This window comes from Lycorma delicatula, chromosome 8, assembly GCF_047948215.1.
Source record: "Lycorma delicatula isolate Av1 chromosome 8, ASM4794821v1, whole genome shotgun sequence".
Taxonomy (NCBI): domain Eukaryota; kingdom Metazoa; phylum Arthropoda; class Insecta; order Hemiptera; family Fulgoridae; genus Lycorma; species Lycorma delicatula.
In genome coordinates this window covers 86,770,807-86,787,080 of record NC_134462.1, presented here as the reverse complement: position 1 = coordinate 86,787,080, position 16,274 = coordinate 86,770,807, and the positions used below count along the sequence as shown (strand labels likewise).

At 27.5% G+C, this 16,274-nt stretch overlaps 1 protein-coding gene across 1 annotated transcript in view; it reads right to left on the bottom strand.

The window, feature by feature from the left end:
- Window positions 1-14,855, bottom strand: part of LOC142329292 (uncharacterized) — a 494,551-nt gene extending 479,696 nt beyond the window's left edge. Inside the window, exon 1 of the mRNA XM_075373737.1 lies at window positions 14,647-14,855. Within this exon, the coding sequence (XP_075229852.1) occupies window positions 14,647-14,754 (108 nt within the window). The 5' untranslated portion in view covers window positions 14,755-14,855. The remainder of the gene's footprint in view (window positions 1-14,646) is intronic.
- Between the last annotated feature and the right edge of the window lie 1,419 nt (window positions 14,856-16,274).

Here is a 16,274-nt window from a genome sequence, read left to right as displayed (position 1 = left end):
CTGAAAAAAATAAAATAGGTCCCAGAACCATATCTGCAATAGTTTTTGATAAATCTGGGGTGAAAGCAGTAAATTGAGGTAAAAGACCTTGTTTTTTATGTTTGACGTAAAATGACTTTATTAAATTTGTAAATAAACACATAAAACTTTTAAACAAAACTTGTAGAGAATTTAATTCTGAACAAAATGGTGTAAGGTAAATTGAATAAAAGAAAATTTTAAAAAATTCGAATTTTATTTCATGGGGGTAGCTGAAATTTTGGCAAAATTTTTAACTAGCCGTAACTAGCAAATGAAGTATTTTAGAGCATATATTTATATGAACTTTTTCCATTATTTTCACGATTAGAATAGGTTATGAAAGTCCCGGGAGAACTTCGTGATACACTCTGTATACATATGGAAGACCCAACAATGTTCATATTTTTGATTCGGAGGTCTGAAAGCGCTGATAAATTTATAAAGCCAATTTCTTATGTATTTACGTCTACACAAACTGTTAAATAAAATGGTTTAAACGTTCTATGAATAAATCTCTCCATTTAAATATAAATATATATAAATAAATTTTATGCAGGTTTTATTATAAGATTTGTTACATAGCCTATGGATATTTTATATAAAATAAATAAGTCTATGAACGTATAGACAGGTGTTGGCGTTTGATGAATATTATAATACAGAAAGGTTTTATATTTCCAGTTTTACGTAGCGAAGTAACCGGCAAATTGACAGTTATTGTCTATTAATCAACATACTAAAAATGTCAAATTGACCAGCATCATTCCTTATTTAACAAAAATATATATGTACTATAAATCTATTTCAGAAAAAAATTAAAATTTACTATCAAGTTCAGTTTAACCTGCCGTTTACTAAAATAATAATAATTACTATTATTTGTCGCAAAAATAGATTTTTTTTATATTTAGATATGGGTCCCTTTTAAAATGTTATGCGGGAAGTTTTTTTGTATCCGTGAAAATGAGTTTGATCTTTAACCTAACCTTTACATTTATAACTGTTTTTTTTTTTTTTTTTATATATAAATTATAACATATATGTTGATAAGTAATATGTATAAAAATTAATATATTCAACATAATATGAAAAAAAAAAAAAAACATATAATTTTCCTATTTTTTATCATATAAAGTTAAGTCAAGTTAAATTTCAATATGATTAGATTGGATTGGACTCTTCAGTGGATAGGTACTTCAGTCATGATCTGAAACAAGTTTAATTATACTTTTCAGATCAACATTATTCATTCTTTCGCGATATAAAAATGAGACTTAGCGTGTCTTTCACGTGTTATTATAACACTTTGATAAATTGGTATTTTTTTACGACTGGAATTGAGTTTCTGTATGTTATATATCGTACTTAAAAACTGTAATTTTGTTTTTCTATTACGTATATTTTGTTACACTTTTACCTGACAATTTTCTTTGCATTGCCGTGATTTTTTAGTGATACCGTTAAAGTCGGTTAATTACTCATTTAATAGAACAGAAATGAAAAATCATTTCACATAAGAAAAAAGTGTCCATCAGGAATTTTTTTTCATAGAGCATACCTTCGTAAGTTTTATTAAGAAAACAAAAATTATTATTAAAATTAAGATTAGCAACATAACAAAAAAACTTACTAGTGAAACTTTATGGATCCCCTTAATCTATTTATTTCCCCGAAAACACAAGTTTTGTGTAGTCGACCGGAAAAAAATCAATGGCACAATAACATAAATATATTATAAACTGTACACTGTACGAACGTTGATCAAAATGTGTTCACAGTTAAATGAGTTATAGAGGAGTCATATAAAATGAACATATAGTAATAAAGGAACAAGAACATAAATTAGTTATAACAGGTTGCTCTTCTGCATCACACGGAAGTTAATTTTAGAATCATCAATAATTTCATAACCGGGGTATTTATTTTTATTGAAATAAATTAATATTTTTTTAGCCACCTGTAAGAGGGTCGGCCTCCGTGAAGCGAGTGGTATCGTTTCGGTCTTTCAACCGAAGATCACAGGTTCGAATCCCTTTCAGGCATGGCATTTTCAGACCCTAAAAAATTGTTCATTGAATTTCATCATCTGAAGCAATATCTAACGTTGGTACCGAAGGCTAAAATAAAGAAAAAAGGTCATTTGCAAACGTAAAAGAAGTTTGAAAACAGGTTATTTTTAGATTTTATTTAATTATTCATGTTTTGATTAAATTAAAATTCACTTCCGTATAAGACTGGTAAACCCACAAAATGTTTAGGAGCTTCAATTTTGGATGGAGGTTTTTTCTAAGTAAAAAAAAAGGAAATTTAATCGGGATTGGTTTATTAGTGACTGAAAACGGTATTCTGCATTAAAAATGTTTTCATAATACATATTCATACAAAATAATTTTAAATTTACAATATTTGCAAATTGTTAAATTTACGGTAAGCGATTCGTGCGTGTGGACTGGTTCTAGTGCTCCAAACATTATAAATTTAATTATTTTGTATGGATGTATATTAAGCAAAAATTTTAAATGGAAGATACCGTTTTCAATCGCTGCTGAACCATTCAGGATTAATTACTTTTTTTACTTAGAAAAACCCTGTTCAAAAATTACTTAGAAAAACCCTGTTTTGGAGCTCAGTAAAATTTTGCGCGTCGAATTTATATAAAAATGAATTTTATTTTATCACTAATAATGTTATTCATGTTTATGTGACTTGGAGAAGTAATTGTGTTTTTTAACTCCAACTTTTGATTAATATCATTTTTTCTTAATCTTTCGAATATTAATTTTTTTCTTTACAAATTCCCTCAGATTTTAAATTTGTGTATCATGATGAGCTAATTAAATACATAAAAAACACATCTTCGATTAAAAAAACAAGTTCATATTCAGATAATTATTTTAGTAACAATTAAAAAATTCTTGTTCTAGGCGATTATTTACAGTTGTAAAGGTCGTCTCTCACATCCCAACCGCCAAACTCTTCTATCCCGCCAACTTTCCTTCTCTAAATTCCTTCTTTCCATCACTCCAGACATCCACTGCCCATAGCCCATCTTTCCTTCTCTCTTCTGGAATCCACTTTAGACCATCTATACTCTTTCATTCTCCGAACATCCCCGTATCATTTTAGTCTTCTTCCCTCCAAAACATCAATCACTGTACCGGTAGCCCCGATTCTTCTGATCTCTTCATTTCTCACACACCGCATTCTAGAAACTCCACAACTCCTGGACAGCACATCCATCTCCAACTTCCTTCCAAGTTAGCAACAACAACAGCCCGTTGGCCTCCGGCCAACAACCTTACCTAATCTCTTTTTATAATTTCCCAAGCTTCTGACCCGTACAATAAAATGGTCTCAATAAGACTCTTGTAAAACCTATACTGAATTGTTTTCCATATCCCTTCAATCCACCACAAAGAATTGCAGATCTGGATAGCCATCCGCCCTAAAGCTATACGATGATTTATATTTTATCCATTTCTTTCCTGTGATAATATAGAGCTGAGGTACTTCACATGCCTCGATGATATTCCCATCTGTAGTCAAATCATCTTCTACTGCACCAACCATTAGATACTTCATCTTACTAAAATTTATCTTCAGACACCAGTTTTTTTCTGTTTAACATCCGGAACCAACATAAGGTAAATACTTCAGTGGATGAATGAAGATATGTATGAATGTAAATGAAGTGTAGTCTTGTACAGCCTCAGGTCGACAATCCCTGGGATGTGTGGTTAATTGAAACCCAACCATCAAAGAATACCGATGTCCACGATATAGTAATCAAATCCGTATAAAGTAACTGCCTTTACTAGTATTTGAACCTTAGAACTCTCGACTTCGAAATCAGTTGATTTACGATGAAGAGTTCATCACTAGACCAACCCGCTAGTTTCAGACCGCACTTAAAAAACGTTCCGTCTATTATCTTATCGTAATTAAAAAATACATAAATAAATTGTTTAAATTCAGTTTCAAATATAATCAGTATTTGATTTTTTTTTAGTATCCGTTCTTTATGGAACTAGGAATTTATATTAGCAAAATTAAAACTTTTTTCCAACAATCACTTTTGTAACCGGTTTCATAATTTTCTTTGTGTAATTTCCTTTCCTTTTTCTTGTGTACTCTAACGTATAAAGTACATCTTTTAATATTTCGTATATCGTACATCTATAATTAATTCCGTTCGGTGTAATTTCTGTTTTTCTGGCTTTTTTTTTATAGTTTTGTTTTATCAAAATCGCAATAACAAAATACTTTAGAATCTTTTAGAACGACTTTGACAGTTGGTAACATGTGAAGAATTAGTAATCGGTTCGAAGAATAAATAACAATAAAGTACGTTTTGTCATCCTTTTCATATAGGTCTTCTTTTTTTAGTAATGCAGTATTGAAATCAATAAACAATGTTCGTGCTTTTATTGGTTTCGAGGCGGCCTCTAGTTATAACAAATAAATAATAATATAAACATTAAATTTTTAATAATTAATTTTAATTAGCATGACAGGGCGAACAAATAAATAAAAGTTTTTATTGTATTGCTGAACAATTGGAAGTCTAGAAATCATTACATTATCCGATTTAAAAATTATAGTATTGTTGAAGTTTACTTATAATTCAATAAATAAGATTTAATATTCTCTCCGGTCTGACTAAATACGTGAAAAAATAATTTGCAATTTCATAAATATTACTAAGACACAATAATATTCACACATTCAAATTTTATTATAAGCGGAAATATTTAAGTTATTTTATGTTTTGAAAAACTACGTTTGCCGTTTTTTCCCAAGGCATACTGGAAAATACATTCACTAATGTCAAAATAGTTCCAAAAATTTGTTTTTAAGTGTAAAATAAAGCTAATTATCTTAATTATGGTCCATTAAAATTAATTAACTTTGAATAAAATTAATCGCAATTTTTTTTTGTTCTTACACTTGTCTTAAGAACATGACTGCCCAAAAAGGAATGAAATGTATTTAGGGTGTATTTATGTGTGTTCCACCGTAGCACCTCAACGGTTGAACCGATTTAGATGTATGACCTCGTGTTCAAATCCTTACCTTACCGGGAGTGTCATCTATATAAATAAAAATGTAAATGTTCGTTTATTCAAAATCTTAAATCTCCCAAAGTTCTTCATCGATTGCTTTGAAATTTTGACACAACGTTGCATTCGATACGTGCGTTTTAATATACCTACTATTTATATACCTAAGATATCACTCCTGTGACAGGTAGAAACATGCTTTTTTTGAAAAACAGAGCTATCTGTTGGACGCAAAGCAACACACGCTGTTGTAAATATTTTACGATTTCATTTCAGTGTTTGCGATATGTGTGTCCGCTATAGAATAAAAAACTACTGGACCGTTTTACGCGCGGGGTAAAGGAGAGAAAGGAAAAATCAGAAAAGGTAAAAGACAAAAAGGGGAAAATTAAAAAATAAAACGGGGAAAAGGAAATTAATAGAGGAAAGAAGAAAACATAAAAGGGGAAAGGGGAAATGAAATGAGAGAAAGAGAAATGGTGAAAGAAAAGGGGAAATGGGGATGGGGAAAGTTAATATGGGGAAAAGGAGGAAAGGAAGGTTAAATTTTGTGAAGTTCCGTAATGATCATGTTGTTAATGTTTTATCAATTGTGTTCATTTAATATATATATATATTCAAATCTAGCAACAGCGAACCTAGTAGTCTATATAAATTTTTGAATATATTATATATGTAGGCGATTCAAAAGAAAAGGGAATTCTAGAGCTTTAAATAAGGGAAAGAGTTCATACAAACATGTCCGAAAACGCTTTGTTACAAAGGTACATATGGTTAGCGAAAGATTTCCCCGCGGATTTTATTTTTCCCAGTGATTTTAAGTATATTAAGGGTACACTTAACGGTTTCTTTTATTTTTTACCTGAAAAATCGAATAAAACTGTATCGTACCAGAACTGTATTTCTCTTATTTTTCATGATATTTAACTGAAAACAGAAAAATTCGGAGACGAAAAGAACTTTTTTAGGTTTGAAGTAAAATAACTTTCTTAAACGACTAATGCGTAAATTTTATTTTTGTAACGTATAAATTATTTTATTAAGAGAAAATTTATTTTATTAAATCAAAATTTAAAAAAATCAACTTTTATTAATAACAAACTTAACAAAAATATCATATCAATTTGTAAAAATTAAAACCAGTTGTTTTTCGTACAATAAATTTAGAACTTTGAAAAATTACTACTCTGTTTATACTCTAATAATTTATTACATGACTGCCCAAAAAGGAGTGTAATATATTCAGCGTGTATATATTTTTGTTCCACCACTGCAGCTCAACGGCTGAGCCGATTTATATGTATGACCCGGCGTTGGGATCCTTACGTTACCGGGAATGTCCCAGGCTATATATATATTTAAGTAAATTTAAAAAGTTTTATAACAAAATTATGCTAAATACAAAATTGTCACCGCACGCTCTTTATCCTATAAAATAAAGAACAATCTTTTTTTTGGCAGTCCTTTTTTTTTTTTTAATTTTTAATTCTTCTTTTGAACATTTCTCTTAAAATAACAGACTTCAAAGAAGTCTATTATTATTTTTCAATTTTCCATATTCTACTATTATAACTTACTACATAAATATTTTTTGGTACGTTTTTTGGGGAACTGTTCTTGCTTGAAGGCGTATGTATATTTTAAAATTCAATAATACAAATTATTCTAATTTCGTATAACTTAAAACGTTTAAACGTACCAATAAAATAATTATTATAAATATAAAATAATTAGTAAAATGTTCAAGAATTAAGATATATATATATATATATATATATATAAACCATTCAAATCCGTTCAGACCAAATATTGAACAATACCTGACTTGACTGTATAATATATTATGATACAATATGTATGCATCGCGTTAAATATTAGGACAGCAAATCAAAATTGCTTATAAAAATAATAGTAATAATAATACAGCAAAAGATGGTACGTATTTTTAAAATTATAGTAATAAAAAGAAGTTAAGTACAGGTCTTGCAAAGGTGGTACAAATGTTTATGGTTTTTATCCTGAAATATGATTACTGTCTTGTGCTTGTGGTACCCTGACACATTCGTTCTTTATGTCACTAATGTATCCATACAAACGCACAGATACATACAAACACTGAACAGAATTTATACATCGGAAAAATTACCTTTGCATAGCTATTACCATTTAGTTTATAACACTAAAAACAAATCGAATGACAAAACGGACATATACACTCTTTCATAGTTGGAGGACGTTTGTTTCTTTTACAACACCGGCATTATAATTATTATTGGTACATTTTTTTTTTTATTCTATTGTAAAGCGGTTGTATTTTTATTTTTCAATGACTACGCTAATTATGTACCTTAGATATAGACAAGACATCATTTATATACCTGTAGCAGACCAACACCACAGCAGTATTGTGTATATGTGTTTGCGTGAACGCGTATCATTAATGACATATTATGACGGATTACATGCATCATCAATATTCTTATTATATTTTATCTTAGATTAAATAATTTGACAAAATACAAAAGTGACAATTAATTAAATAGAAGAGTACATTAATATAATAGTATATTTAATTCACGTGATTAATTTAGTTAATATCTAAAATTATTTTTCATTTTATAATTTTACAAAATAATATTTTTACGTTTTAAAAACCTAATTTTTTATATTATACATTTTTTTTACTTTATAGAAAAAAATAGATTTCAATGTTTTCATCTTTTTGATTAAATATTACACGAGGTTGTTTTTACTCTTTTATGATGTAAAGGAGTAGAAAGTTGGATTCCACAAACGATCACTATTTTTCTTATTGTTGTGAAACATATAAACCAATTAAATTTATTTTCTCTGGATGTAATGATATTCACTACACCGACCACCCGTTTGATAATTAAAATTTTGATTTCGAAAATTTCAACAAAAAATGTTTTTGATGACCCGTTATTTTTAATGTCGTTACATGTGTTGATACAGATTGTAAATCTACGTAGAATGAATGGTCAGGTATTTCCCAATATCATGATTTAAAAAAAAAATCTAAACTATTATATAAAGAGGAAGAGGGTTTTTGTTTGTTCGAGATAAACAAAAAAATTATTCCATCAATCGCAACCAAATTTTTACCCATGTTTCTTTGCATAACTGAGAAGGTTTTTTGATATATTTTATTTTGAAAAAAAATATGTAGTAGTAGAGATTTGCCGGTTGAAGTACAGTCTTTAATGTATTGAATTTAAACTGTAAAGTGTGAGCTCTCACTGTATGAGCTGGGTTTGAACTGAATTGAATCAATGGAATGAATAATATTACAAAAAAAATAGAATTAAATTTACCTTAAATAAAATAATATTAAATAATGGGCTTCCCGTGCGGACTGCATGTGAGGCTAGAGATTGGTGAGGTATGCGAGCATCTCGTGGGAGGCTAAACCAATCATCACCATCAACTGGTAACAAATGGGGATGCCCCTGGGGCGCTGTTTTGGGAGTTCCAATGAGGTAGTCTTATAATTACTCTGCAAACAATCGTCCGATTTTCAAAATTCAAACCGGGTATTTACAACCAACACAGCCACTGCCACCGTTACTTATATGAGACTGGCAGGACCTCTGTTGCTTGACGAAAAAAACGTAAAATAAAAATAATTGACCGCGACTGGAAACACAAATAACCATACAGAGTGGGTGAAGCTGTGACCTGTGACAGGGAGCTAATAGTATTATAAATCCGAAAACAAGAATATTAAACAACTAATCTACCGTTATTAAATATTTTTAAATGAATGAAGTAATCTTATTCGTTCATTAAAAGAGAAATATCTCTTTTTTAAAGTAGCAATAAATTAAATAAATTCCTTTTTTATATTTATTTTTATGATTGTTACATATACAGACTCGAAGACTTTCATTATGTTTATGCATATATAGGAATACTAATTTTAGCCTTTTTAACATATTAGCGATTTAAAAATACCCTAATAAATTCAGTGTAATTTTTTTTTTAATCTTATTAAATTATTTAAATCGTTTATTGTAACTTAAAATTTGATAATGAAAAAGAAGTTATAACGATTTTAAATTTAAATTAAATTATTTTTATCTAAAAAGATTGTCTTAATTTATTTTATTTTATGTTTAAATTATTCCTTTCTTCTAATTAAATTTATACATTTAGTTAATTAATTTTTAATTAGTTAAATAATATACATTTAATTAGAACAAATTGTACAGCAGCCAAGTTTTTGTTTTTATACAGTATACTGGCATTATGATTTTTTCTTGTTTTTAATACTTTTTCTTGTCTTAAAATACTTTTTTGAAAAACCGATCAATCTATAATTAAGGTTAAGAAAAATCCAAATGTAAAATTATAATTTTTTATTTTAAGGCAATACAATTTAAAAAATAAATAATAAAAATAGAATATTTCAATGAATTAATCACCATTAAAAAGAAATCTCATTTTTAAGTTCATTTATAATCAAATTTAAAACAATTAACCCACCGGGTCGGTCTAGTGGTAAACTCGTCGTCGTAAATCACCTTTGAAGTCAAGAAATTCTAAGGTTAAAATCCTAATAAAAGTAGTTGCTTTTATTCGGATTTGAATACTAGATCGTGGATACCGGTTGATTGGTGGTTGGGTTTCGATTAACCATAAATCTCAGAAATGGTCAGCCTGAGTTTAACCGTAAATTTACACATATCTCTATGAATCGCTTATGACTTTAATTGTTGATGGGATTATAAATAAAAATATTTTAAAGAAATTGTTTATTTTATAAATATCATTAATTTATTGAAATATTATTTTAAATAATCTGTATTTTTTCTTAAATTTATTGCTTGAAATAAAATCTTATTTTCCTTTTATAAATTATATAAAAATAAATAGTTTTAAACTTGCATCATATAAATTTTTATAAATAAATATACGTCATAAAGAATTTATACAGTATAATATAAAAATGTTTTTACATTTACATATTTATATTGATGTTATTTACTTAAAAATAGATCTTTCCACACAAAAGAAAAAGTAATAAACAAAGAAACTATGTTTATTAGTTGGAAATTCTCTTGATTGACATTTTTTACTCTTATTTGGACATAAAGAAAAACCTTTTTTCAATTTTTTACATGTTATTCATATTAATAATTATTGCATTTTTTATTTAGTATTGTATCAAGAGTCCCACGAATGTAATATATATATATTACAAAAAGGTTTTCCTGTACTTGTGGATTGTATGGATATTTAATGTATCATAAAAACTAAACTTTTCATTATTATTTGCTTAAAATTATACACAAAAAAATAAAAAAAATTTTATTTGAGAATATTATTCTAGTGATATTCCCACCAATATTTCTTATGACAATGACAAATGTTGAGAAATAAATCGGCATCAAGATTCCGGGGGGATCAGTATATAATACGATAAGCCGATTTACCGTAATAAAAAAAAAAAATATTGTATAAATTGTTGTAATTTACTTATATGCTACAATAATTTTTTTTTTTCATTATAAGAATTATAATAAATACATATATTTCACTAAATCGGCGCTGTCGTTTTCTCTGACTACGTAAATAATTCGTAAAATAGGATAATTACTTTGAGAAGTTATTTTGTTTGAATAAAAATAAAAATTATTTTAATAAAACTCTCTACAATCAATTTAAATAGTTAACAAAAAAATTAAAAATGTATTTGAAATATTTTTAATATGTATAAATAGCTATATGATATAAATTTGTATCAACTGATCACGATTTAAACTAATTTTATATTAATTAGCTACAAAACAGCCTTACTTTAAGTACAAATCTATCTTTAAAGAGCAGGAAAAATAAAAGAAAAATGATTTATCTAAATGACAGGTTGAACAACTTTAAAGATAATATTTTAATGTTTGAAAAATAGATTCTGTTCTATAGTAATAGTCAAATATTTTGATTAAAAAATGATATTTTTAAAATCCAACAATTTTTTTAATAATTAATAGATAAAAGGGTTTTTTCTTTTTCTTTATGTTTTGAAACGTAAACGTACATATTAATATCAAAAAACCCAGAAAAAAGATATATTTCCGGCTGTTATTGATACATTTTTCTGATAGGAATGGTAATTTAAACATGTCCTATATTTAAATACTGCCTCTTCTTGTTCTTTTTTTATATTTTTGTAAACCAAATTTTGAAAAATTATAATAAAGATATTGCTTTTATTCGGATATGAATACTAAATCGGAGTTTTTTGGTGGTTGGGTTTCAATTAACCACACGTCTCAGGAATGATCGATCTGAGTTTATTTGTAACTACACATTTAACAATAGTTAAATTACACTGATACGTCGCTAATGAGTTTAACTGTTGATGCGACTATAAATAAAAATATATCAAATTTTTTTTCTTAAATATCTTCAATGTTCCGATTCCGAGATCTCAAGACTGTAAATATTTGGGTATTCATTATGATCGACGACTTGATTGAGCAACTTCTAAGCGGATTTGTTGGATCTCAAGTTTAAACCCGTGTACTGGCTGATAGGACATAGATCTCGGCTTTCAGCAGAAAGTAAATTATTGCTTTATAAATCCGTTTTGAAGCCTATTTGGATTTACGGGCTTGAATTGTGGGGTACAGCGTGCAACTCCAGTATTCACATACTTGAACGCTACCAAACAAAACCACAATGGAAAATGCTCAACATACTCTGGTACATAAATAATAGCCTTATATATAATGATCTTAAGTTGCGAACGGTACGGCAGGAAATCTCTCTGGTCAGTCTACGGTACCAAAATCGGCGCCCGAATTATTTGGCGGTCAATTTATTAATTAACACGATCAGTGATTTTTCAAGATTGCTGAGGAGCAATATTCTTGGTTTGTCTTATCGTTTCAGTTAGGTGAGTTTATGGTCTGGTCGTACGGAGTGCTCTTCTATTTCATTAAGTCACAAACCCCTGGGTCTGTGGCAACTTAATGTTAGTTCAAATAGGTCTTATTTACTTATTGTTCAATTATCTTGCTGAACAGATAGTAAAGTTGCTGTGTTGTTATAAAAAATATATATATATTTATATATATACAAAGGATTTTAGTTTTATAAATCACAACTGTAAGCTAAATAGGTATTTTTTTTTACTACATCTACATTTTTATATTTATTATATTTGTAGCTGGTTTAAAAAAAAGCATAATATATTTAAATAAGAAGGAAGTTTTTATCGCGTAATTTATTTTTATCCCTGTATGCAGCTTGACTGGTTAACCCCGTTCTCAGTATTTCTTTTAATTTTATTAAATTTGTTTTTAAAAAAACATTATCGAGTTTTTACAACTAATTTTCAATAATAAAATTGTATATATATTTTAATCACGCACAAATTAATTCATTAAAATAATAGAAATTCGCACACGATTTGGATATACGTTTCAATTAAATTTTTCTAGATTTTTCCTTAATAGTCGACCGAATTAATTTTTCTTCTCATATTTTGCTAAATCGAAGAATTATGTAATTAATAATATATTTCTTTTTAAATTAACTCTAGTGTAGCAAAAAAAAAAAAAAATAGTTTATTTTAACTGTTTGTATAATGAAAAATGTATAAAACGATCAATTTTTATGAACATTTCAAGAAAAATTTATTAATGAAAAAATATGATATTTTTTATTAAACACTTTTTAAATAACAAAAGTACTGAATAGTTACAAAATAATCATTAAAAAGATTAATAAAATTACTTTAAAAAAATATATAAGTTATGTAGTTTTTATACGTGTATTTTTTTATGTAGTTTATATTTTTATAGTAGTTATTATGATTTAATGGAGAGATTATTTTAAAAATATTTCAGATCAGAATAAAATATATTTAGAATTTACACACACAAAAAACTAATCGCTCATGCTTCTTTTCCTCTCTTAATAATTAATATTACATAATTTCATTCAAAACCTGCTTCATCGAATTTAAATTTATCATATTCTATTTCCCAAACAATTCCTTTTTTCCCAGAAAATAGAACCAACTGTTAGGTAAGCTGAACCTTTTTTTTTCAACGTCAATTAATCATATTATTTTTAACTCATCTATTTATCTTCTAATTTTTTCTTCATATAGGTCACACATTAAGGAAGGAAAGAAAGTTTAAATAAAATTTACCACACGAAATGTTAAGTTTAACAAGACAAAACCTTTTTGGCTGTGGGTTTTTAAAATAGTACTAAGAATTTAAAAAATAATAATAATAACGTTAGGTTAACCCCTATGTAACGATTCAGTGAAGACATACAGCATGGATAGAAGGCAGGTAATTCATTTATTTAGTTAATTAAAACTCCCTAAAAACACAATGTTTAGGTACACTGCTGCTACTCTTTTAACCTCAAAATATTGTAAAATCTTATAAATAAATCATGACATTCCTTTACAGTTTTTAATTTCCACCCGCTGGTTTTTTTTTTTGTTTAATTAAACAGAAATTGATCATCTAAATGCATAGCCAACAAAATTATTTCTTATTTTTATTATTAATAAAAAATATTATTTTTAATTTGCCCAGATTCGTCATAAAATCTCAAATTATATGTTCGTATTGATGGTACTCTGTAATATATAATTCATGAAAAATATTATTTTTCACTTGTAAATTTAATCATTTTAATTTTTATTTATGTCCATTTAATCATGATTCTCAAAAGCAATTACTAGTTTTTAAATTAAAAAAGTGATATATGAATTCTTTTTTCAAATAAAAATATTCTCAAACTATAAGTATTAGGAAGTTCAGGTTATATTAACCACTTCAAATTTCTAATACCACAAGAATATCTTATCTATGGTATAGAAACATTAAAAAAATAAAATAATTAACAAACAAATAGTGAGGGAATAAGATTTATAATTAATGAGCTTCTATTATCTACAATTAGTTTTCTGGTACAACAAAAAATAAAAAATAATAATTTATTGATCAGTAATAATTAGTTATTGTACGCTTAATTTCTGATTTTTAATACTTTATTTCGACTTAAAAAATACCGATATAGTTCTACTTATAGAGATCACAATCCTGTTTTGTAACTTAAGTTTAAATATCCAATAAGTTAAAGACCAATTTTATATGTTAAAGTTTTGGTTTAAATGCACAAATTTTAATAAAAGTTATATTAAAGCGAAAACATAAATGTAGATTTTATATTTTACACAAGATTTATATGGTTTTAGTTGGTAAAAATGAAAATTAATTTATTAATAAAATTAGATGCGATAATCACATAATTATTATAAAAATAAAAAAACCGCTTTAAATAAATTTTATTGTTTATCATTTTACTACTTTTTTTTATCAGTTATTTAAAAAAAAGTTTTTTTAAATATATATTTTTAAAAAATTCAATTTGATTATATTAAATAATAAGATATTTAATAATATTTTACACATGTGGTGGATACGGTAAAAAAAAAAAGTAAAATTACATACAGAAGGTACAGAAATATTTTTACAAAAAAATAACAAATAAATTTTTTTAATATAAAATTTACCTGCATTTGTAACCACCAGCTGTCAACGTATGTATGTGTATAATCCTGCGAATCTGGTACAATTTGATCCTCGTGTGAGACTACAGGCCTTAACACACAGGTCTCCATATCATCAACAGGTAACCGACTCGCACAGAACTAACCTCTCTCTATACTCTATCTTACTAAATAACTCTAACAATATTACAACCGAACTGAATGAAACAACTTCATCCGGCGACTGCAACCGCTCAACTGAAACCGTTGAAACGCCCCAACCGAATCGACAACCAACCAGAATGCTTATTCTTATCCCCACTACTGTTGTATCTGGTACAATTATATTCTATACTATAGAAAACATCACAAGATTTAAAAATTAACCTTCTTATTATTTACGTAATTATTAATTTTTTTAAAGTATTCAATTAGTTATTTCTGGAAGATCATAAATCTTCATTTTATTAATATTTCATATCCAAATCTTATAAAATATTTTGTTAATAAATTAAATTCAAAATTTGTAAAACAATATTAAAGATTCTACAACAAAATAGCCGTTAATAAAACGACTTCAAATTAAATAATCTCAGAAAACCTTTTTGTGAATACACCTGTCTGTTTACACATTACAAGAACTTGTAGGTAATAAATACAACGAAATTAATATTTTTTTCATAAAATTACCTATTTTATAAAATTAAATATCGACAAATTAATTTTAAATGCTATAAAAATATAAATTATAGTAATTAACAATATTTTGCTATAAAATATTAATATTCAACTTTTCTTTATTTTTTTAATTTATTAAAAAAAAATCTATTAAAAATGTATGTAATCATCAAAAATTTGAAAATGATAAAAATACCAATAGCCTTTGGTTATGTATTGAAATAGACGGGTTACGTTAATATTATTATTTTTTTTTTAAATTACACCATAAAAATTTTAATTAAAAGAATAAAACCTCTGTAACGGACACAAAGAATACGAGTATTTCGTAGTATTCGTACCGATTAAAATATTATAAATAATTGAATTTTTTTTGTATGTTTTCAACTCATTTAATTTTTACTTCCTTGTGCGAAATAAAAGAAGTACTGTGATCACGAAACATTTTGGTTTTCAGATTTCAACGGAAATATCCATTTTGACCTAACCTGAATCCATTTTCACTAGTTTCGGCGTGTACGTATGTATGACTTGTATGTATGTATGTATGTATCTTGCATAACTCAAAAACGATTGATTAGTCGTAGGATGTTGAAATTTTGGATGTAGCACTGTCGTAATATTTAGTTGTGCACCTCGGCATTATTCTCCCTAATTTTCTATTTAACCCTCTCCGCCCAGGGCCGGACCCGCAGTTAACCATTATCACGGCCCTGGGAGGTGTCACCACTTTTAACTACCAGGATGGAGCAGTGCCAGGCCCGGATATGCCGTTCCCAGACGCCCCAACACAGTAGCCGGGACTCGGTCCTTTATTGTCATTGTCTCTAACAGGGGCACCCCGGAGAGCGCGCCCCCGCTGGGTCTCGATCTTTTCAGCTCGAAGATCAGGAGTTCCCTCTGTTTCCTCGCCACCGCCCACCCGAACAAGCCCGGACGAACAGCGACTCCACAGTTGGCTGTCCCTCAACCCC